This window comes from Panthera onca, chromosome B4 (assembly GCF_046562875.1).
Source record: "Panthera onca isolate mPanOnc1 chromosome B4, mPanOnc1 haplotype 2, whole genome shotgun sequence".
In the NCBI taxonomy this organism is placed as follows: Eukaryota; Metazoa; Chordata; class Mammalia; order Carnivora; family Felidae; genus Panthera; species Panthera onca.
Genome location: NC_138345.1, coordinates 98,022,772 through 98,048,312, shown reverse-complemented (window position 1 = coordinate 98,048,312; position 25,541 = coordinate 98,022,772). Strand labels below are relative to the sequence as shown.

The window sequence follows — 25,541 nt, the reverse complement described above, 5'->3', positions numbered from 1 at the left end:
TGTCTCTCTCTGTCTCAAAAATAAATAAACGTTAAAAAAAATTTAAAAAAAAGAAATATTAATTAAATAAATATTTGGAACTAAAGAAACTAAAATATATGAGGCAAATGGGAAAAGAGGTCTCACTGATTGATCAGAGAGATTTTTAGGATATTTTACTTTTCAGGAAAATTTGCCCAGAAGGGGCAGAGTCAATAGAGTAAGTAATTTAAGATCATTTATTTGACAAATGAAGTAGGAAATAAGAAAAAAAAAAAACAAAAGACCGCATGGGTTAGAAAGAAGAGGAAGCTCCAGCCGAAGTTTGTAGTAGGCATGGTAATACATTTCGTCTTCGCCTTAATTTTACCTATTTGTGAATAATACTGGCTTACAAAGATAGTGACGCCTTATGAGATTTAAACAACCTTCATTTTCTATGCTAGGGGAAGGAATCTTAAAAAGAAGCAAGCACTTAATTCAACCCACATATGTTTAAGTTGTCAATTTAGCTATTTGTTTTAGTGCATTGAGTTTCATTTACTCAAGCTGAGGGAATGATTTTTCTAATATTCAGCCTCAGTCAACTATTCTAATATTCACTGTGTACTAAATCACTCTGAAACAAGAATGTTCAGTGAACAAAAATTGCAACCCTCTTGTGGGTAAGGGCTCGGACTTCCATGATTTGCTATCAGTGGTTTTTCTTAGATTTTTTTTTTCCCCTTAGACATCTCTGATTTCAGGGTTTAGGCAATACAATAAATTATTTCATATACTGTCTCCTGGACTTCCACCAAGCAAAATGCCCTAATTCTGCTATTTTGTACAGTCTATGTAGCATCTCATGATTTTATTGGATACATCAATTGTGCAGACCATTTGATTGTATATGGGCAAACGGGACCATGCAATTTCTCCAGTTTATCTTCTGTGTAATGTACCCTTTAAGCAATCTCATAAATAAACCCAGCCATTTCTTCAGCTTGTCCTCCCTCTGCAGGAGCATGCTGAGAGCAAAATGTCCAAAATTCTTTTCTCACAATAATTTTACCCACCCTGAGGACTAGATGGGCAATTACTTCCCCTTTGAATTAGTTTTGCGCTGTGTTCTGTGCTGGTTAACGTTTACAAATGTCTTCATTTACTTAGTCTTAAGTCCCAGAATTAAATCCAAGCTCCTGAAAATGTTCTGCCAGCCAGCATATCTGGTCTTGCTTGAATCTCTCTGGTTTTAATTTCATGGATGCCCTTATATGGTACTTACTGTATTCATCCAGGGCAATCTTAGCTACTTAATACATGTAGGAAACACATCATCCTAATCAACTGGGTTTTCCGACAAGCTGAAGATATGCATTTATGGGCAGCAAACTCTTAAAATTAATTTTGAGTGGATATCATTTAGAACGTATTATGCTTTTCTTATGGCTGGTTATAAGATACTGAAATTAGAAATACACAGGACAGAAGAACATCATTACTAATACCAGTAACTGGATGGCTCTAATACATTTTTTCTTTCTTCGGAATTGGCAAAATCTGGGCAAAATCACTTTGAGAGTAACTAAAGATTCCTGGGCTTACTGTCAACCTGTTGAATCACTTTCCCAGAAACCACTTGAGTGTGTGTGTGTGTGTGTGTGTGTGTGTGTGTGTGTTGGGGAAGGAGGGTGGGCTTTGAGAGGGGTTACTGGGAGCTTTGCCCAGATGCAAAATGGCGACGACCGATCTGATTTTGTAGTTCTTGAATCTGCTTGAAACACTTGAAAACAGTGTTGCTGTTTTCTCTCCTGCTTTGAGGCTGGCAGCTGTCATTGCTCACTGATGCCACTGTAGAGGCTAGTAACAGCCATTCCCCTGCTGTCTAATGTAGCCATATTCTAAAAAATGATAAAAACTGCAGAAATAATAAATTTCTTTGCAAAATCAGAATAAATATCCTGTAAGTACAAGCCCAAGGGACTGTTCTGTGCATATGTAACCAATTTATGCAATGGGCTGGTAGACACAGCTTTATTTTGTCTTCCCATTGTCTTAATCACACTCTCCTAAAGTCCCCTTTCTGCTCTTGGGTGGCCTTTCAGGGATATACTATAATTTAAGTCACTTTCAGATAGTAAAATATCTGATCCAACCTAAATCAATAGTTTTGCACTCAATTTAAAGCTTTCCCTTTCCAGCAGTTGAGGCCTAACCATATGCTATAGGCCTAGCAGAGAGGAAGGAGTGGGGGTAGAGGGATAGAATTTAGTCTGTTAGTTCTCTCTGTTTATTCCAAATGTCTCTTCTCTCATCCCTATCCCAGTAATTTCTTATTGTGGTTCTCCCTCAGTTTTGCAGGTGGCCATATTTGACATATTTCCCACAACATATTAGCAGCTTTTTAAACCCCAACACTTTTTGTTTTTGTGGGGGACTTATTTTCTAGGAGACCTCACATCACCCTCATGCCCTAGCTTGAAGGTTCCCTTGCCCTGGGAAGCAACATTCTTGGACACTGTCTAGAGTTTCCTTTTAGGCCACTGGAAAACTTACAAATCCTTTGTCCCATGAAACAGGGGAAGTTCAGGTGTGCTAACATTTTGCCTTTCCACTCTCTTTCCATGTCTTGCATTACAGGTTCATTCAGCCAGGTTTTGAGTTGAGAACTTTTCTAGAGAAGGTCAGACTCCTGTTCTTTCTTCCCTTCTAAACACATATTTAGGAGTATTTTCTCAAGAACACGTTCATTCTTTCCCTACAAGTTTCTGCAGCTCAGTTGTGTCTCTTCTATGGCGGAACAACTCCAAATCCTATAAGTAGTCTTAGAAGGAGCCTTCACTTTTTTGAGATGTAGAGGAAAAAGCCTCCTTCCTCTCTGTACCCCTAGAATTGGGAAACAGAAGAGAGGAAATTCCATAGCAGTTTCTATCTCTAATAAATTTCGAGCTTTTTTTTACATCCCCTGGAGACTTTGCATAGGTACTGATAATGACCATTTGGCCACCTGTCTCCTAAGTAAGCTGTCTGGAGTGTGTGAGCAGCTCCTTAGAGTTCAGAGTTTTTCATTATGTTTTATTCTTTATCCTAGCGTATTTTAGATTTACAACCAGCAGTGGTGGTATGTATCTAGTTTTTGATGAGTGTGGTGGTGTAGGCTGCCCTGTATAATTTAAAAAATGTTTTAGATTTTAAAAGCTAATGATAAGTGACTCACTGAATTCTCACAGCTTCTTATATTTTAATCAAATAAATATATAAGTCCTTAGCACTGTTTAAAGAAGGATTTCCATATGCATTTATTTATTATCATATGAGTTTTTTCCTATGTAAATTTTTCTTCATTCTAACATGGCAATTTTTCAAGAGCAAAACTTTGATATTACCTATGTTAACGAGCAAAAAGATTGAAATCTGTGTATGAAATTCAAATGCTGCTTGACCGCTCGCTAGATATGAGATTTGGGGGAAGTTTCTTATTTCAGCTTCAGTTTCCATTTTTAAAGGACAATACCTATTTTCCTTGTTTGTAAGAATTAAATATTGCAATGAGTGTGAATTTTCTGGAACTTGGTAGGAGACTCATATATAATTGTACCCTTCATTTACCCTTCAATTACTCTTCCCTAATTTAGGATATTCCACTCTGAGTATCTTCTTTGGAATTGTGGTGGTAATTTCTTACTCTCAGCATAATTAATCTTTCAAAATCTGTATCACAAAACCTCCAAATCAATTATACTTAGTCACCCTTCACTCACTTGTATTATATTATACTGAGAGTCCTTAGAGAGCTATAAAAAAATACATGCATTTGCTAGGAGCAGTGTTGTTGCTTTTTCTAATTCCTTCTGAATTCTATGATGTAATTAATCTGAGCTTGGTGCTCTGTCAACTTCAATAATCCTGACAACCTTATTACACTCTCCAGCGGAGAGATAAGTATGAAGTGAGCACCTGCGGGAATTAGATTCCACTGTCATCATTACCAGCCAATGTTTTTAGAAACCATTTCACCCCTTTGTGTATAAGAGAAATTGTATATTAAACTGAGAATGAACAGAACTGTTGTTGTGTTTGCCAACTCGTTCCTCTAACTGGGGGCAGGGCGCAGGAGGCGAGCTGGTGAGGATTCTAATAAGGAAGAAAATTAACCCGCATCTGTGTAGGTAAAACCGAGAGTCTATTTTCATTATTAAAGCTGTTTGTCATTGCAACAACCCCTGGTTGTTGTCTCAGGGAAGTAGGGTATGTGCCTGCGGTTGTAGAGAACGGCATCTTCTCAATTTTGCTTTGCTGCTTTTGACTTGATTGCGGGATGGTAATGTGATTGGATACCTGAATAATAATAAATTTTGGCATGCAGATTTGAACAGCGAAGTAAAAGGATGAGAAAAATAATGGTGGTGGCTTACGCCCATGTTAAATTTATGCAAAAATATGGTTAGCCAAATGATGAACAGATGCAGCTGAGTATTTCCATCATTTTTGTTAAATATCCTGCAAATGATTCTGGCTGGTTATACAGGAAAATTGCATCAAAATGAAGTGTGTACATGAGTAAAATATTAATGACTGATCTCCATTTAATGGGCTATAGATAATGCAGCTGTTTTTAGCCTCCAGCTGTGGAAACAACTTACTTTTTCTGGGAGGAAAAAAAAAATCAGACTTCCTGTTTTGTTTTATTTCAATCTCATTTACTATTTACTTCTTTTTTCCTTCCTTAGTTTTCTGATATTCTTTTCAAGAGTATCTCCAACATCTCCACAGTCTTCTCTAATAGGAGCCAGCACTTGTAAACTGTATTTAGACTTCTGATAACATGTGTCATTCATGAGTGGTGGATACCTTGGAGAGGAGCCTATTAGGGTCTCAGTGCCTAAAAGTACCTTTGATGATGGAGGATGTGTTTCTTTGTTGCTGAGTCACAGCTGTCATGGGGCCAGTAGGAGACTGGGGAAACTAAGATTGGCTTGTTCTCATTAAAGTTTGGCCAAACATGGGCAGTGCTGATTAAATCAAGACCACTTTTTTGAGGAATAAATAAAGGGACATAGGTTAATATGGGGGTAAGCAGAAGGCTGAAAATGTAGGGAGAAGTTACCAAGTAAAACCCGTGAAGCAGAAGTGGCTGCTAATGAATCAAAAATACAAGGGGAGCAAAAGAGAAGAGACATGAAATAACACTTAACAATAATAACATGGACATATGTAGCCAGACACTAGGAAGATTATTTCATACACCAGCTCATTCAATTATCAAAACAACCCTACAAGGATTTTAAGATCTTTCCAAATCCTACAGATGTGAAAAACTGATGTACAGGGAGATTAAAAAAAAAAAAAAAAAACTGATCAAAGATCATATATCTAGTTGAGTCCAACACTTTTATATCAGAGTCCATACTCTTAAGGCCTTCAGTAACACCTGCCGTAGTGGAAGGACAACTGGGGAAGTTAGGGTTAGGGGTTAGGGGTTAGGGGCTAGGGGCTAGGGTTAGGGTTATAATAAATAGCAGAAATGGAGAGTAGGGATCAGCTGGTTTTGCTGAGATCAGTTTTATTTCATAGGGTCCTCTAAATCCTTAAGCCTTAATTCCAGCCATGAAACTCATCCTTTTCTCCTGTGAGACTTGATTGTATGGTCCTAAGGCCTCTTGCATCCTTACCCATTGGAGTATTCTAAAACAATGTGGGGAAAGGCCTGGAAAATGAAAAATGAGATGTGAGGATGTGAGGAGAGAGTGGTCCGAATGGAGACACCAGTGAATATAAAGGCTCTGAGGTGGACATGGGTCTAGCATGTTCTAGTCTTACCAAGAAATCCAGTTTCGCTCTATCCTCTTAGAGATTCTTTCTGTGCTATTTAAAAACCTCTAGAACTTAGAACTGTAAGAGTGACTGACACAAAGAAAGGGCTCAAAAACCACTTGTTGAATGAATAAATGAAAAACAGCATGTATGAAAACTGAACAACATTTGGGCACTGGGCATTGGTGAATGGCAGTCAAACGTTACCAAATGGCAGAAGAGGAAAGACAGCTTGAGCATTTAAAATGAGAAAACTTCTTAATTCAAAAATTTGTTCATGATTAGCCTTGCTTTTTTGTTTATATTTTATTGTACCCAATAGCCTCATGCTGTTTACTTGGCTTCAGAGACCTTGTGTTTTTCCAAACATACCGCTCATTAAAAAAGCCATTTCTAGCTTTTCCTGAACGGCAAATAATGCCAGTATTTGATAACTTCATTTCATCAGGCTGTTCATCTATGTAAAATTATTAGGATCATTTATTTCTAAATATATTCTGGATTGATTCCTAAATCAAATAATTGCCAAATTGGCTGCAGATACATTTTAATAACTTCAGTGTCCCCAATTACCCACTCTACAGACATACTCTTTGACTAACTCAAGTTTTATGTCATATAATAATCCATCTTCAATGTAAACTGTAATTATATGTAATCGTGCTCTCTGGGCTATTAGGACTAAAAAGTTCATTGAAAAACTACAAATAAAATACTTGACATCCATTTTTGTCTCCCATTTTGATGCTTCTCAATTTCACCCCTACTCTTGCCATGTGCTTGTATTCCTTTATCCTGTGATGTGGGATCCATCTGGTGTCCTGAGTTCTGTTTCTGGGTCTGCTGCTTGTATTGCAGCTGTCAAATGTTGGCATAAAATATGGCAAAATTTTTCTTAACAATTTTTACGTACTTTTATTTTTCAGCGTCATCAGTGAGCATTGGTCATAATTCTGTGAGAATCTGGCAGGATTAATGTGAATTATAAGTACCAGGCTGTATGTACTGAGAATCCGCCCTCATTTCAGATGATAGGTCATCAACTTTAAACCAAATCTCTTGGCTTCAACATATAGTTGTATTACTTTGCGGAGACTACCATAACAAAATACAACAGAGTGGCTTACACAACAGACATTTATTTTACAGTTTTGGAAGCTAGAAGTCCAAGTTCAAAGTGTCAGCAGGTTTGAGTTCTTGGAGGCTTCTCTCCTTAGCAGCAGATGGCCATCTTCTTTCTGTGTCCTTACATGGTAGTCCTTTTGTCTGTGAGTCCCTGTCCTAATCTCCTCTTCTTATAAGGATACCAGTCATATTGGATTAGGGCCCACCCATATGATCTCATTTTACCTTAATTATCTCTTTAAAGATCCTGTCTCCAAATACAATCACATTCTGAGGTACTGGGGTTAGAACTTCAATATACAAATATTGAAGGGACACAATTCAGCCCATAAAAGTAGTATTTCTTCATGACATATCCCCTAGAATAACCTTGATGGCTATGCTGTACTAAATTTCCAAACATAAATAAGGTATCTCAAACTCAAACAAGGGTCTCTGCTACAGGCAGGGGACTCTGGCAGTTTATAGGGCAGATAAAGTGAGGATAAGGTGAGGAAATCAGCGAGTAGATAGTTTTGCTGTTGCAGAGGACAGATAATGTTGTTTTAATGAAGTCATTATACACTAATCATATTTGCGTGCATGTGTTTGTGTGTATGTAATTTTTAATCTTTATAATAAACATAAACAGTTGTTTTTAAAACCCCATTGCACATGAAAAAAAAACCTAGGCTCAGAAAAGTTATCTAACATGCAAAATGGCAAGATTATTGGTCATAAAGCTGGGTTTAAAATCCAGATTTCTATAATTTTTAAATCCTTACACTTTGCCACTGCATAGTACAGTTTTTCTAAAGACTCAACTTGGTTTTGAACAAGCTCATGAGAAAATTATTAAGTGAGAGTCTGTTAAATGTTCTTTTCTTCTTTCATATTTGTAGACAATAACCCCAGTGCTTTAGTTAAATTTATAGAGGTGACTCAACTGAGAAATTCATTTCAAGTCGACTGAGTGTCAAAAGACATTATAAGATCTAAAATTTTACCAAGGGATTAGCAACTTGGACCACCTGTGCTTACTACTGATGGTAATGGCAGAGTGTTCATGCATCTTAAAGCTGCACTAATTTAGAACCATTCAACTTAAATACAATCTCTATTACATACAGATACAGTTTTTATCCATTTGTCTACAAATCACATCTGGTAAAAAGAGCCAGATGGTTTTCCCCAAATTTGGAAAGTACATTTGTAATGGCTTAGCATACAAATATTCATCCTGGGATCTGTGAGAGAAGTCTCAAGGGATGAGATGATTATCCTATAGTCTAATAGAGATATAACTGGAGGTTATGAGACTGCCCACACAGAGAGACACGCAATACCTATTAAGATGGCATATATATTAACTTTTACCTAGAACCCCCGGATCAACAGTCACCGTGACATATTCTTGGAAATACTGATGTTGGTGACTCAAACTGAGAAGTTAACATTGTTTATTTGGGCAGAGATATTTGCAGCATCAAAAGTATATTTACCAATAGTTACCAATTCTAATTATGCTGGGTAGGCCATAAGTCTTAAATAAACAGCTATACCAAAACCTTTTTTACTTCTTAATGCATTTACAAACAAGTATCTCACACCAACCCAAAAACAATTCTGACAACTGGAAAAAAGCCTATTAAGACTGGAAGCAGAAAGGATGACTTATTTTATTAAATAAGAGATGATGGAACAGGAAATTATTTTCAAAATGAATGATTCTGTAGCAAACATCATGATAAAACAGAAAAATATATGTATTCAGTGTATAATGTTAAATGAGATGCTCTAACCCCATGATATTTATATCCTAAGGTTTTCCTTGATTTAAACCTTAGCCTAGAAGGTTCAACTGAGTTTACTGATTTCCCTCACAAGAGTACAGGACTAAGAAAATGAAACCTGTTTTTGAGAGATATCTTGCCTTAGGAGTATTTCATAATTGTAATATTTGCTATTACAAAGATTTACAATAAATGTACAATATTTAACTGAATTAATTGGACTGTATATGTAGAAAAAATGTTTTAGTTCTTCAAAACATGGTTTGTACATTTATATATTTTGCTCATGACGGACCACTCACTTCTCATATTGCTAAGTCATAATGGGATGAATTACTGATACAGGCAAGCATTTCACAGCTGATGTCCACAGAGAAAAAAGAGAGCAAAGACAGAAGGAGGAAGCTACATAAGTTATGTAATTGTATTTTTTCCATGATTAAAAGATATATATAATGGGCAAAGAATTATGATAGAAGAAGTCAAATTGTTATATTTTGCTGACATTTAGTATTTAGTGCAATATTTAGTGCAGACATTGGCAATCTTGTAACAACAATGTAATAAATAGGCCTTTAGAATAAGCAAAGCACTTAAGGTAAAGGTGTAATTCTTGGGTAAGCTCTCTTTTACATAAGCTGTGCTCTCCTTCACATGTGACACAGTAAAGATTATAATTATACTCACACATTTACATACACTTAAAAATATTTTAAGAGCAAAATGCATCATCAACTACTGTGAAAGATTTTTTTTTTTTTTTGGTTAGAGCATCTTTCTGTGAAATTACTGCGATACTTGGATACATGTTTAAATTACCAAATAAACAAAGAGATAGCACACTGCAGAGAAGTAACTTCTTTTTCCTTCTAGAATACATAATTAATATGTATCCTTTGAAGAGAATTAAAAATTCAATGACAGATAACAAGACATTAAATAGAGGGCAACTCACAAACGTTCCACTAGATCTCTCTTACATTAGTGAACATTGGGTATGCAGTTGCAATATTCATATGCATTGACTGATCTGAGGCAAGTAAGAATAAAATACACTGATATTTAAAAAACCCTGACATAGCCATGACTTTATTTAATTCTGACAACATCACTGTGCAAGTACAATGGTAGAAACTATTATTCCTCTTTTAAATGTGAGAAAACATGAGTTTCAAGATGATTTATCAATGATCACACGGCTCTTCTTTGGCAGAACTGGTACTATCATCTTGTTTTCAAGTCTGGGGCTTTAACTCAAATCACAAATTAGTTCAAAATAAATTCCAATTACTTTAAAATAATCTAGTACATTGATTTGGTCCTTCTGTGAGATTGCACTTGAATTATTTTTAGATCAAAGGCTCTTTCCATTAAATGATGCTCAGAAGCCACTTCACTGATTCTCTAGTTGAACTGTTGAGTAATTGGTTGACCTGTAGCAAAGCCACAGAGTTAAAAACAAAGAAAAAAAATCACTGGGGAAAAGTGGGTGACATTTAAAATTATAGCTTAAATGATTTAAAATCTAGTTGTTATTTTCTTAACAATTTGTCTTTGTTCACAAATCTAAAAATGATGTTTCCAATGGTGAATTCTTTTGAAAAGTACTTGTTTAAAAAATTGTATTCAAACATGACATTTATCCACACATGAAATTATCTGAGGCTCTAAATAGATAGAGGATTTGGCCACTATTTGGAAACTATTGTTTGGTTATTAAAAGAAGTTAATCAAAATTTAAAATTGAGTTCAGTTTCCATCATGGCAAGAACAAATATGCCAGGGTTAATAAAACCTTAGAATGATTTTAATTTTAGCAAGCACAACAGTAAAAATAAATGATGGAATATATGAGCACTGCAGGCAAATGGAGAAATGTCTTAAAGCTAGGAGTTTTCTCTGTTATAGTGGTTAAATTTAATTGTAGCTAAGATTTGTTGGCTACTTTTGTTGTGGTATTGTATGTTTTGTTATAAACTTTTCTTTTGCTGTAATAAGCTACCTGATCGTAAGTTTGTTTTTCTATGTAAAACTAAAATGTAAAATTTGTGACTAAATCATCATATAATAGTCCACCCTCGAAACCTAACATTTTAGCTTCTTACGCAGGTTGTGATGATCTCATTCATGCTGTCCCGCAAAAAAGAGAAAATAAACTCATCAAATTTTAATTGCCAAGGTGCTTCATAGGAAATGGAAGCTATGAGATGAATATTAATTTATCTTATTTGCCTTTTGCAACCAAACATAAAAACTTCCCATTTCACTGTTTGGATTAACAATGTACTAGGCAAAGGACAAATAGTAGTTTGCTACATTTCTAAAAGATAATTTTAAAATTCTTGATTCTTAGAAAAATTGAATTTGCTTAAAAGTGTGTGATGTTACATTTTTAAAAAAGATAAATGAAAACCTGGAATATACAAATATCTAGAAAGAAGATTGATTTCATAATTGAAATAATGGTAAGAGAATTTTGTTCATCCTTTGCTAAGAACAAAATGAATCCATTGTTTTATTCTTGAATTATATAACAGAACATTATTCCATTCATTACACATTTACTTCTGTCATTATTCTAGCAATATTTATTGAACATCTATAATGTGCCAGACACTGTGTTGGGCAGTATAAGTATAAATATAAGTAAGTTCTCATGAAACTTACATTCTAATAGACAATTCTATACCTCATAAGGAGCTATATTAGGGTAAATGGTCCCTGCTTACAAGGACTGTCTTACTCTGCTCCTCTCCATTAGTAATGGGAGAGGTGAGAGTGATTTGCATAGAGATTTGAGACCGAGGTGGTGGGAGGTAGAGTAGGCAGGGGAGTGCTCCAAAGAGGGGGCTGTCACAATCTGTTGTTCACATACCACATATTATTGATAAGTTTTCCCTGTGATGGAAATAAAAGTCAACAACCAAGATCCCTAAATATCAGATGCCGACTTATTAACATTAGCTGTAATAACTCTTCTGTGTAATGACAGAAGGATGCAAGAATAGATTAATAAAACCACCTCTATTCAAATAATATTCCAATAGTGTAGAATATATAAAAGAATAAAGACTCCAATTGGTTTATCTAGTACTTATTATAGGTTATTCATTATTAACAGGAAGAAAGATAATCTATAGTACAGTCTACCTCACCCTGCATGATAATAGTGTCAACTGGTCTATAACAGTTACAATTTTTACTACTTGGGAAAGCTATGAGATAGTTCCAAGGGAGCACTAGAGGCAGAAAGTGGTATATTAGGGGCATTTATTAGGTTCAGATTGAAAAAGATAATTAAGCTGCTTTATCGTGTGGATGTATAAAATATTTATCAGACCTCCTGTCTTAACAGGGCCCAAAGGGTTATTACTAGAGTGACCCTACATCCTGGTTTTCTTGGGAGAGTCTTGGTTTACAACGGTTATTTAGGTGTTATTGATGGTGCCTCCTTGTCCTTTCGAAAGTATTATGTTTTGGGCAATAAATTATATCATTACCTAGTTAAGGCCCACAGAGTAACAGAGATTTTTAAAAAATAGATTTGAAGTCCAAACGATAATGGGGGTGGTGACAGTAAGTCTTTAAAGCAAGTGGTAAATTTACACAGAAAGTAATATTTGATAATAGTATGAAACTGATCAGAAGTTAGAAACAAAGGTATGCCTTGCATTGGCATATAGTAAAAAATGTACAGTGGATTAGCTGATGGAGTAATTTGGGATATATGGAAAAATTAAGGATAAAGATATTTGAATCTGGACCTTCCATGCTTTATGAGTTGGACTAAACAGTTTAGCTCATGGAATCACAGAATGTTAGAAGTGGAATGGAACCAAGAAATCACTTCATTTAAGCCTATCAATTTATCAGTGAAAAAACTTGTCTGTTTGGGGTCACAGAGTTTGTTGCAGAGTCCCAACTGAGCTTATTGTTTGGGTTTTTTTCCCCCAATCTATTACACAAAGTCTAAATCAATTGTTGCATCATTGTTGAATCCAATATTAAGCAGACATAACACAAGCACTTTCAATTGGAAAAGAAAATTTAGCTGGAAGGGAAGTACTTCAGAAGCCAACACTAATATTCCTTGAAACAGTAAAAGTAGTTGTTCTGCAAGTAAGCCCTAAATGGTAATAATTCATACAGCAGCAAGAGCAAAAGCAGATTAGCTAACGTTACTCTGAACTGGGGCTTGGTTTAGTTACATCTTGTGTGTGCACAGGCATATGGGCATGCATGGGTGCATGTGTCTGAAAACAGAAAGGGCTGGGAGACTGGGGAGAATCCAGTGGGAGAAGAGTAAGTTTAGGAGACAAAAACACATTAAAAGTAGAGAGGCCATTATGTATTTAAAGCAGCACTCGAATCTTGCAGATGTAAGATTAACCTTGCAGGTGTAAGGTGTTATATTAACGAGTTTGTTTGCTTAGAGTTCTATGAAATTATATTCCTAATTATGATTTATCTATTTACCTGATAAAATCCAAGTAAGGGATTTATGCCAATATTAAAGATCACCATCTAATGACATTTGCTTTCAAGAGCATCCTGAAAGATGCTCCTGATAGAAATGGAAGGGATACGTGGTTTTATATCAATTAACAGATTTTTCCCCCCATCTACAAGAATCATAACATGATAATTTTCCTGGAGCTTTAAGCTTTCCATTTGAATGGTTCTCTTTCTCTAACACACGGCTCTCTCTCTAACACACAGGTTCCAACTCCTTTGTTCCATCTCCATCCCCCTCCAACAATCCATTCCCAATTTACTCTTCATCTACTCTGACAAATTTATCCTAGGTAACTCTAACTCTAGGTTTTCAGTTTAAATATCACTTTCTCAGGAAAGCCTTAATTTATTCCTGCACTACCCATTATCCCAACTAGGCTAAAACTTACATAGTTTTTATAACTGTGAAGTACTATTGCTATATCTAATAATAGAAAGAGAAAGTCAGAGTTCATAAAGAATGAGTTCCCTTCCCAAATTCACTACTAATAGAGTATCAAGAGACAAACATCTGAGTGCAATGCCCAGCAACTTTTCTCTTCTTATACTTTGCATTTTCTTACGCAATTCACTTTGAGATTTTTCATTAATGCAGATAGTACCTTCCTCCTCCCAAGGATTCTTGTTTAAATACTCCCCATTCCCTTTAGCCTATATTTTTCTTTCTCCCCTTTTGCTACCAACTGTTTTCCTTCTTTTTCTTCAGTCAGTCTTAGAGCTATCTAGGGGGACCCATACCATTTGCGTTTTAGGCTAACCTACCTACGCTATCAAAGGTTGATGTGTGATTTCTTGGCTGCTAATTTTTTGAATTTGGAATATATTTTAGAAAAGATACAGTATTAACATCTCTGAAATATTTTAATAAAATAAGTGATAGTAATACAGGCAGCATTATCTTTGCAGGTTGTATGGACAGTAAAATTGATCATGCAAGCTGAAACAGTGCAAAGTAATCTTAACAAAGGGGAAGAATTAAGGTCATCTAATCACTTTAAAAAATTTTTTGTGAAAATATTAAAAGCTTTTATTTTTTTTAATTAAAAAAAATTAATGTTTAGTTTTGAGAGAGAGAGTGCAAGCGGGAAAGGAATGGAGAGAGAGGGAGACACAGAATCTGAAGCAGGCTCCAGGCTCTGAGTTGTCAGCACAAAGCCCCATGCAGGGCTCAAACTCACGAACTGAGATATCATGACCTGAGCCGAAGTTGGACACTTAACTGGCTGAGCTACCCATGCACCCCTAAAAACTCTTTTATTTTCAGTGAGCAAATGTATGAGGAAGTAAAAAAATCATAAAACCAGTATTTATTTATTACGCTGTAAATATAAATATTAGAAACACTGAAAATAATTTTCATTTGTATTAAAATACATCAAGATTAGTTTTAACAGTGCTTACCTTATTCTCATAAATAAGTCATGATTTGGGATGAGGATATTTCTAAGTCTTGGAAAGTTATCATAATCCTTCCTCAGTTTGGATCAGTTACAGCTGTATTAGTTTTTAATGCTGTGTAATTACTTACCACAAATCTAGCTGCTTAAAACAGTCCTCACTTGTCTCACTGTTCTCCGGGTCAGAAGTCAGGGCATGCTTGGCAGAGGGGTCTCGGGAGCCAAAGACGAAGTGCCAGCTGGGCTAGGCTCTTATCTGAAGGCTTTGGGAAAGGATCAGCTTCCAAGCTCATTCAGATTGTTGGCATATTTCATTTTCTGTGGGTTTTGGTCAGATGGATACTCCTTTCCTTGCTAGCTATCAGAAAGGCCACTCAGCTGCAAGACGCACCTGCATTCCTTGTCACATGCCCCCCTTTCATCTTCAATGCCGGCAATGGTTCATTGAATCCTTCCCACACAAATCTCTCTGATGTCTTCTACCACGAAATGGAGAACACTTTGCTTTTAAAGTCCTCACTTGACTGGGTCAAGTCCAGTCAAATAATCTCCAGGTCAACTGACTTGGCACTTGACTTACATCTGCAAAATCCCTTCACGATAGTATTTAGCTTACTGTTTGGTTGAATAACCAGGTAACAAAAATCTCAAGACCATCTTTAGAATTCCACCTACCACACATTTTGCCCCCTGTGCCCTCAATATTTTGAAATATATCTGATGTCCCTTAATGTCAAGTATACTAGTAGTTTCACTTCCTCTGAAACATCTTTATTCTTTTTGTCACATTTTCTCATTTACATTGATAATTTTGCCTTCATTAAGTTCCTCTGGCTGCATTACCTTGGGTCTTGAGAAAGTGGGCAGTATCACCATTCCCATGGTCAGCCATCTTCTTTTTTTTTATTAATTTTTTTTTTTAACGTTTTATTATTTATTTTTGAGACAGAGAGAGACAGAGCATGAACGGGGGAGGGGCAGAGAGAGAGGGAGACACAGAATCGGAAGGAGGCTCCAGGCTCTGAGCCATCAGCCCAGAGCTCGACGCGGGGCTCGAACTCACAGACCGTGAGATCGTGACCTGAGCCGAAGTCGGACGCTTAACCGACTGAGCCACCCAGGCGCCCTGTTCAGCCATCTTCTGATCACATCTGCACTTTCAGTGCCACCACCTTGTTTCTTTGCTGCACTTTCACTTTTATCATTATAATGTAATATATAATTAAACTGTATAATTATAATGGTAAAGGTGAAAGTGCAGCGAAGAAAAAACAAAATAAAGTGGCCTGAGGGCTTATAAATGGGAGACGAGGAGGCAAACACAAACACACCTCTGCTGTCTAAATAAGCAAGCACAGTGACATCACCAACAGACTGTGCTTCGTGCTGATTCTTTCCTTTATCTCTTTTTTCCAGTTTGATTAAACTGAGATTTTACCGTATACATCGAATTTTTTATTTTACTGGCATTCTTTTCATTTTGAAAAGTTCTATTCATTTCATTTTCATAACTGCATCATCATTATTCCCTCTTGTTCATGTTTGTAATTCCATCCACTGACTTAAGGGTCTAATTCATAGCCTTTATATTCTGTGTTTAATAATTTTATTTACTGGAAAGTAGTACTACATTTGTAGAGACTTAGCAGAAATAATAATCTACAGAATCAGAACTCCTTTCTTGTAAGCAGCATTATTAAATGCAGAATATGATAACTATAAGGGAAATCTTTATTTTTTTACTTTATTTTTTTAATGTTTTATGTATTTTTTTGAGAGAGAGAGAGACAGAGTATGAGCAGGGGAGGGGGCAGAGAGAGAGCGAGACACAGAATCCAAAACAGGCCCCAGTCTCTGAAATCTTTAAAGAAATAGATGTTTCTTTCATTGCGAGCTTATATTTTGTGAGAATGTTGAGGGACCCAAATTCTATCACATGGTCAAGAGGTGTATCATCTTAGACATATACTATGTAATTTTCAGGTGGACTGTTCTCTGAGTAGCAGGGTAGGTAACTATGTGAAAGCAAAGATATGAGTACATATTCCCAAAGGAAATGATGATGATGATGATGATGATGATATTTTTATTTTTTAATTTCAGCTCAGGCCATGGCAGAGACTTTCTTATCTGTTTGCTCTGTAGTCAGGAAGGTCTCTGTCTCTTTCACTCTGCCCATCCTTTCAGTAAGGGTGAAAAGAGTATGTCAGGTGCCTTGTATTTATGTGCAGCGTAATGGTCTCAATTTTTGATGATAAAGGCATAATCTCCATTCTCATCTGAAAGTTTCTGGTATTTGTATGTTCCTCAGTGCAGCACCACCTTCTGTTTTTCCTTGTATCTCTGGTTTGTGCTTTTGAGTGTGTGTGTATTGATGAGGGAAAGCTGGTGTGTTTCCCTTACTTTATCGGCAGGATAGCAAGCCCTTGTAGTATCTTTGTTGCAATTTATTCAGCATTCAGATGTTTTGCATCAAGATGTCTTTTTCCAACATCTAGATCATATACACATGGAAGTAGAAGTCCAGTTTAGCATTTGGGTATACTTTTTATTACATATGTATATATCCCTAAGCAATATATAGCATTGGTTTGCACATTGTTAAGCTTCAAACAAAAGGTAACAAATTATAAGAATATATGTTTTACTAAGTATTTGTATAGCCCTGGCTATCTTCATTTCTGTATAGTGACTATTTCTATTTTTTTATTTATTTAAATGTTTATTTATTTTGAGAGAGAGCACCTGTGTGTGAGCGGGGAAGGGGCAGAGAGTGAGAGGGAGAGAATCCCAAGCCAGCTCTGCACTGTCAGCATAGAGCCTAACGTGGGACTCGAACTCACAAACTGTGAGATCATGACCTGAACTGAAATCAAGAGTCTGATGCTTAACTGACTGAGCCAGCCAGGTGCTCCTACTGACTATTTTTAAATGGGAATTTATATAGCTTTCAACTTTTTCCTATTAGAAATAATGGTACAAGAGGTTGACAATTGGAGTATGGTTATGCTTATCAACTGCAGTATTTCCAAACTGCTTTTCAAAAATATATCAATTTACAGCCCACCAGAAATGTATAAGAGTTTTAATTGCTCTATATGACTCTCAGACGATATCAACCTTTTTTTATTTTAACCACACTGAGTGGTATAAACTGGTATTTCATGTTTTTAGTTTGCATTTCTCTGGATCTAAGTAAACTTTTCACATCTCTTTTGCCATTTGAATTTCTTCAAATGAGATGCTCTTTTACTTTGTTCATTTGTAAATCGTGTAACTATTTTCCTAACAATTTACCAGTGATAAGAACTACGGCACTTCTAGTAGCATGCCATAGCATTTGTGTTTCTAGTATGACAAGGCACAGAAAGCTTTACATTTATGAAAACGGTCCAATATGTCTATCTTTTATTTTGGTGGTTTACTTTAGAAATCTTCCTATAATTATATACATACGCTCCTATATGTCTCTACAAAGGTTTGATGTTTTACTTTTCCACAGTAAGTCTTAAATCTACATGATAATTTTTATATGGTTTTATACATAAATTTTTGCATGGTTTTATGGGTAATTCCAGAACAATATATTAGTTTATAATCCACTAATTATTGTACATTAGGATTTGGATTTAGTCATACATCAGAATAATATAAATGTGCGTGTGTTTTTCCGTTTAATTCTGAGATCTTTATTCTGTCTTTTTCTGCACCAAAACCACACTATGTAAGACAATTTGTTAAAAAGATCTTGTCTATTCTTGCACCTTGCTTTTCATCTAAAAGTTAAAATTAGTTTGTCAAATTACACAAAAATATCTACTTGGATTTTAATCAAGATTACTTTCAATTCATATATTTGGAGTGATGATAATGAACTTCCAATCTATGAACACCCTATTACTCTCCATGTATTTGGGTTTACTTCGATATGCCAGAAGAAAATTTTATCATCTTCTTCATAAAACTGTATACCTCTCTTGTCATATTAATTCATAAGACCATTATATTTTTTTTGCATCATATTGTAAATGTTAAGTTTTAAAATTTCTATTATTCTGATTTTGGATATTGATTTTATATCCAGCAACTCTACAGTATTCTACCATTATTTCCAATGGTATGTTAATAGATTCTATAAAATTACCCATGTTGATATCATTTGAGAATGAGAATTTTTTTTTCCATTCCTGCTTTTAAAGAGAATACTTCCAAGTATTCACGGTTAAGCAAAGCAACTGTAGATTTTTAATACATACTTTATCATTGTATGAAACTTTTTTAGCCTTTGTTTCTAAGTGACTAATAAGCATTTTTAAATTAATAATTGGTATTTAATTTTGAAACTATTTTTCTGTATCTACCAAAATTTTCACATGGTTTTTCTTCAATGATTTTCTGAGTAAAAATCTTTCTTTCCTGGTATTAACCTTACTTGTTGATAATGTTTATTTTTGATATTTTAAAGGAGTTGGTTTGCTAACATCTTCATTTTTTTTCATCTATCTTCACAATACACTTAGCTTATAATCATGTTTTTTTGTCGTATTGTCTATAAAATTCTAAGTAGCTAGTGTTTATGTATCTGGGTAGAGATGAGATTAGTTTTCTTAACTTCTAGATGTATTCATTTGTTAAAAAGATAAAAGTTCCTTGGAGTTATATTTTTAATAGATTTTCCATTTTTTCAATGTTTTCAGATTCATTGCCTTTAAGTTTTCACTAGCATCTCAATTTTTTAATTCTACTTTAACTGTCATTTTGCCCTTTACTCCATTCATTTATTAGTTTAAAAATTCATTGTTTCAACAAAGAGCACTAGCCTAGCACCAGAATTCTACTTTTGCTTCTATTGCTTCTGTATTTTTTTTGAAATATGAGTAAATCACTGTTTTAAACATATTTTCTCATCTCTAAAATGAATGTACTATTTCCTTTTCAGCACACATTTTTCCAGCAAGACTCAAGTAATATATGATTGAAAATTTTTGAAAAACATTTTGAAAAATATGGAAAGAGAAAAGCCACACAAGGATTTATAGGTTTATCTGCAATATTTTTTAACAAGTGCATCACTTGTAACAAACGTTATCCTCCTAAGCATCATGGGCATTATTTGGAACATGAATGAGAATTAAACAGCTTGCATCCTCCACAGCAGAGTGAAACTTCTAAAGTCTGATGTTACTCTAACTGATCTGAGAACCAGCACTAACCAAGGTAACTATTTTGAGGACTAACATGAAAAGGTGTTTAATAAAGTATAAGTGCTGGGCTTTTATTTTAGCACATTAATATACTAATTTTATACTTTTTAAAATGTTTTTCTTTTTTGAGAGAGAGAGAGAATGCACAAGCAGAGGAGGGGCAGAGAGAGAGGGGGACAGAGGATCCAAAGTGGAGTCTGTGTGGACAGCAATGAGCCCAGCGCGGGGCTTGAACTCATGAACCACAAGGTCATGACCTGAGCCAAAGTCAGATGCTCAACTGAATGAGCCGCCCAGGTACCCCCTTTTTAAAAAATTATAACACATAAGGGGCACCTGGGTGGCTCAGTCAGTTAAGCATCCAACTTCAGCTCAGGTCATGATCTCATGGTCCATGAATTCAAGCCCCTCGTTGGGCTCTGGGTTGACAGCTCAGAGCCTGGAGCCTGCTTCAGATTCTGTGTCTCCCTCTCTCTGATCCTCCTCTGCTCACGCTCTTTCTCTCTCAAAGATAAACATTAAAAATATATATATAACACTTCAAAGTAACTCAGATGGGTCCTAATGAGTTATTATGACCAATACTAAATTATTACTAATTATTACTGTGTGCAAATAAAGCTCTTCCTGAATACTTAACTACAGAGCATACTTTATTTTCAGGGTCTTTATCTTTGTCAACATCAAGTAACCATTAATTAGGTTCCTGACCTCAAGGTACATGCTGTAGTTAAAATGCAGTATCCAGGGAGTTAAAAGGTATGCTTTTTTTTTTCTTTTTAAATATGAAGATCATTAGTTAGAAAACATGAAAAGGAAGAATTTAAAAGTCCTGAAATCAAATGGATCCAGTAAGCATTGAGATCTTGCAAATCCTCATTTCAGAAAATTAGGTTAGCACCAAATACATTTAATTTAAATCTAAACATACAAAATAAAATCCACAAGTATTTGTTGCAGCTACATTTAAATGTTAGGTGACTCAATACCATGGTACAGGTCCATAACATCCCTGAGGTATTGTGCTGAGATTATTTTTCTGCTGGCCCCATTTCTATCATAATTTTTACTCGTCTAAATATTACTTCCAATTTGGGACTTTTTTTTTTTAATGAACTAGAACATTTAGCCAACAAGTTTGAACAGCACTAAGCAATATGTATAATTTCTAAGAGAAGTGCTCCACCTCTGGATTAGGAACTGAAAGGAATAAAAATTCTCAGAATTACTTTAAAAACAAACTGAAAGACCTAAAGAGTTGGGGTAAAAAAAATAATGAAAAGTATTGGGAAAAAAATTACCTTTAGAAAGGCCAACTCATTTTCTGCTATGAATCATGTGTCTTTTGAGAGCAAGGGTATGAGCTTGAAAAGGTGATAAAATGTATATATTATGGTATCTTGAGTTCCACTCAAAGAGAACTGACTTTCATATTGGACTCATTTAGTGACAGGCTTGGATTGTATTTATTTTACCACCTACTTCGTTTCTTACACTGGATGTTGCAGAAGGCTAAATGTGTAGGACTAGATGGAGAAATAAAGTTGGACAAAGTTCCTCTACTTTGATAAAACTCCCATTCAGGAGAAAATGATAAAGGTTCAACAGCAATTCAACATTTATTTTACTTGTATAATCTTAAAAGATGAACATACAGTCTAAATAAAGTCATTTTTTAAAATTTTATTAGTACTGTTTACCAATGGGGAGATGCAGTTTATTTACACCAGCAGCCATAGGGGCAAGGGGAATACACAGTTAGCAATCTGTATAGGATGGACTACTTATGCAAAAATAATAATCTCCAAAACAAAGGACAGTGGTGAGCTTCACTACACTTCCCCAATGATCCCAGCATGCGATAATGCCAGGCAATGGCCCCTGGACATGCGGTGGTGGGAACTAATGTATGGAAGAAAAAGCCACAAACCACAAAAATTTGTAAAGAACCCCTTCCCCCCATACACACACACACACTCAGATACATAATAGAATTACAGGGTGATCAATATACTTAATTGAGGAAGGAAGGAGGGATAGGAATTCTGCTGTTAGAGGGAAGATAGGTAGGGAAAGGGAGAGTTCCTAACCACGGTCAACTATATGGTAGGGAGCATTCACTCCACAGAAAAGAAAGGAGTTAGCTTGTCCCCTCAGGGCACCTGTTGGACCTAGCCCACTTCATACCCAACCAGGAGAGGCCTAGGGCTACTGCCCTAATAACGGGAGGGCAAAAAACAAAAACAATAACCAAGAGGGAGGTAATATGAACCAATGATTTTTCAAAATTACTTTCCACTTCTTCCTCCTCTAACCAAGAGAAAGACCAGAAAGCAAACAGTAATATCACAATCAGAGCTCCCTCCCTGAAGGAAGAGTGGACGATGACCCTACCTTCAGCCTGTTTCTCAGACGTTATTTGGGAATAGGCCAGAGTTTTACTTAGATCCTCCTTTCCCTATGTATCCCCTTAGAAGGAGATGTCTATAAAATCAAGGGCAGATAACCCAAAATTATCTTAGCTCTTGCTGAAGTTTAACTTTCTAAAAAGTTATTACAATTCTTGAAGACCAATCTGTAACTACACCTTAACCCTGACCAGAACAATTCCAGGGGGAGAATGCAATAATAGACAGTCTTGAAGCCAGCCCTATTACTATGGTTCCCTTAATGTCTATATGTAACACAAATCAGTCCATACAGTCCAAACAGTTCCTTCTGGGATAAGGATACATGCACAGCAAGGTTTAGAGAAAACAGATCAGGACCCACTCCATCCTCATGTGTGTCAGTCAGTCTTTACTGGTCTTCTGCTTAGGTCCTAAGAGGCAGTATCCAAGTGGAGGTGGGAAGATGTAACTCCTTATGAAGTAAGACACAGCAGGAAGGCATCTAGCAAGGCAGTCCTATAGGAAAATGCTTAGGCATGACACTGCCTTTCATATACAAAAAATTATGTTCTCTCCCCATTTTAATCTGAACAGAGGAACCCCTCAGAAAAATTCTTCTCTGGATCTCCTGGAAGAAAAAAGGAGAAGAAGGAGAAGAAGAAGAAGAAGAAGAAGAAGAAGAAGAAGAAGAAAAGGAAAACTTAAAACAAGCCAAGGAAAGGGAAACTGGGCAGGCTTCAGAAGCAGGAGCATCAAGAGAGATGAATTGAAACTGGTCAGTGTGAAAGCAGGGTGGCAGGCAGCACCTGGAGTCGTGAGCTGCACCAGATAGGCAGTGGAGCAGGGGACAGTAGGAACATGGGGCCAAGCCAGACAGATGAGGCTGGGCCCCTTACTGGGGCACAGAATGAGGTAAGAAAACATTTCAAATAAAGCAGCACCGTTCCCGCTCACTTTGGGGCTCTCACCCCTCTACACTTCATAAACCCTCGATCAGGGAGTAAAGTGGAGGGTAGTTTTGATATGTGGCTCACATTTCCCATCCTTGCCTATCCCATTCCCTGACTTCTGACAACAAAAGGACAGCTCTTGTTGTCAAGAATGTCCAAATGGGACTGAATGGAAGGGGCTGCCCCTCATGAGGGACAGAGGTGGGGACAGTCTAGATGGTCACCGTAACAGAGCTTTGACTGACCAACCCAAGGAACAGGGGCATTCAATAGGATACTGCAGTCAGATGAGAGACAACCCAGTCTTGCTCCTTGGCTCCTAGTACTAACCCATTAACACTGAAGGTAGCTGGAAGAGGTCCCCTCTGGGCTCAGCTTTCAAATCACAGTCTCCTGCATGGCCATTATACTTTTCAGTAATTCAGGCCTGCCTCTGGCATGAGAGGCAGGTAGTGACCTGGCATAATGACCAAGTCAGACACACGGACTGGCTAGGTAACACTATAGTAACTCAGAGTAGGAAAATGACTGCCCCACCAAACTGTTGTTCACAGCATCATATATCCAGGTATGAATCTTGCAGTTTAAGAGATCGTGCATAGTTGCAGAGGCCCCTGCTACCTCTTCAAGGAATCGTAACTAAATCCTCAGCCTGCCCGGATAACCAAGTTGTCCATTTACCAAGCCTATGCCACCGGGTGGGGTGCAAGACAAAGGGCTCTGTTCAGCAAAAGGTTAGCCCTTGTCCCCAAGTCTGTTCAAGTCACTGTAAATGCTGGACCTTTGGGAAACTGGTAGCTTTGACCTTTTCTTCTTGTTGGAGCCAAGATCACAGAGCTTCCCCTACCAGATTCAGTTGTAATTCTTTTTCTTGGTTTCCCCAAATTGGAACTGTTAACATCCAGATCTCATACCTGACTTTCACTTGTCTTGGAGAAGTCCAAATCAGAGGCTCAGAGATCACAGGAGCAGTCCCACTGAGGCCCAGTGATTAAGGCCTGACCATCAGCTATGTCCAAACTGTCAGTTACCGAGAAAGCCCTTGACATCAGGCAGACGGCAAGGCTGAGGAACCAAAGGATTTATATGCTGGGTACACAGCTGCTCACCTGTGCGCTGGACACAGTACACTTGTGCACTTCCTGGTGTAGAGCTCGACCTGCACGGTACGGTGCACAGGATGCACAGCTCCTCCTGCCCAGGGTTTCAAAGCTGATTCCAGGTAATATACTTATAAAAGGATCCGAATTCCTAAATTCTCCACTTTGGGTTTTTAAAGGCTAGGATCTTCAATGGGAATTGGGACTTTTGTCTTATTTATTTTATTTTTTTTCTTTTTCTACTTAGATACCTAACTTCTCCAAACCACAGGACCGGTCTATGTTATTGTCCTGGTCACCCTCTGACTCTCTCATGTTGCAGCTACTGGAATTCTGGGGGTGAGCGTTGCAGCTGCTGATCAGGCCCATTCCCAGATTCTCCGGGAAGGGAGCAAAGCGGAAGGCGGCACGCTCCTTTATCTTCCACAGGCTGAATGCCAAAATCCTTCACGCTACCAGTTTCTGCGAACTCCAGGTAGAAGTAGCCACACTTGACTGCCCGATGCACCTCAAAGCAGAAGCCCAAACAAGAATCCTCTATTAGGTCTACGTATATCTCCTGAGCGATGGCCTCTAGCTTGTTAGTATCCAGGTTAGCCAACGAAATTTCCTCCATTTTAATCTGTAAACGACTGTGGAGAGGGCGCTCGTATTACTCACAGCAGCACCGGCAGCAACACGTCGGGCTCCTCGGGCCGCGCCTAGGCCTAGAGGCCTGTCAGGGCCGCGTCCTCAGGCGGCGGGGGCGGAGGCGTCCGCGGGGGCGGAGGCAGAGCAGCGGCCAGCGGCGACTGCTCCCGAACCTCAAGTCCTTCGGTTTCTTCTGGCGTCTCCTGGGGTCTGGGACTTTGAGCTCAGGCTGGCCCCGGACTCACCGCCAAACGGTCTCGGCGCTTCAGCCAGCAACCCCGGCCTCTTCCGCTCCCAGGTCCGGGCTTAGCCCCGCCTCCTAACTTCCGCCCCTCAGAACGCCTGCGCACTGGTCCCGCGCAGACTCGCGGTAGACTTCTCCCTCCGCGCGCAGGTCCCTGGGAAGCCTCGCAGTTTACGATTTCGTTTGGTTCGGAGAGCTAAACCTGTCGGACTTTCCTTATTTCTAATGTAAATGGATTGCAAGGATGCTTCTGTTTTCTGTTATATTATTTGTAGATTTAAACATTCCCTAATGAATTCACCACACATGCCTAATTGATTCCCTCATGAAAATGGCAAATAATGACGTGCGCCTTTTGGTAGGATCCAAAATATGATTTTAGGAACAGTTCTCCGAATACGTTTGAAAATTTCACTTATATAATTGACTTTTAATTATT

The 25,541-nt window shown here is 37.2% G+C and overlaps 1 protein-coding gene across 1 annotated transcript; it reads right to left on the bottom strand.

Annotated features, from left to right (window-relative positions):
• Positions 1–21,456: 21,456 nt before the first annotated feature.
• On the bottom strand, positions 21,457–25,182 carry ATXN7L3B (ataxin 7 like 3B). The gene has a single exon (XM_060656965.3). The coding sequence runs from the start codon at positions 24,842–24,844 to the stop codon at positions 24,551–24,553; it is 294 nt and encodes a 97-aa protein (XP_060512948.1). The 5' UTR covers positions 24,845–25,182; the 3' UTR covers positions 21,457–24,550.
• Positions 25,183–25,541: the final 359 nt, after the last annotated feature.

Coding starts and splice junctions, on each gene's coding strand:
- ATXN7L3B (XM_060656965.3), bottom strand. CDS start 24,844: ATGGAGGAAATTTCGTTGGCTAACCTGGATACTAACAAGCTAGAGGCC.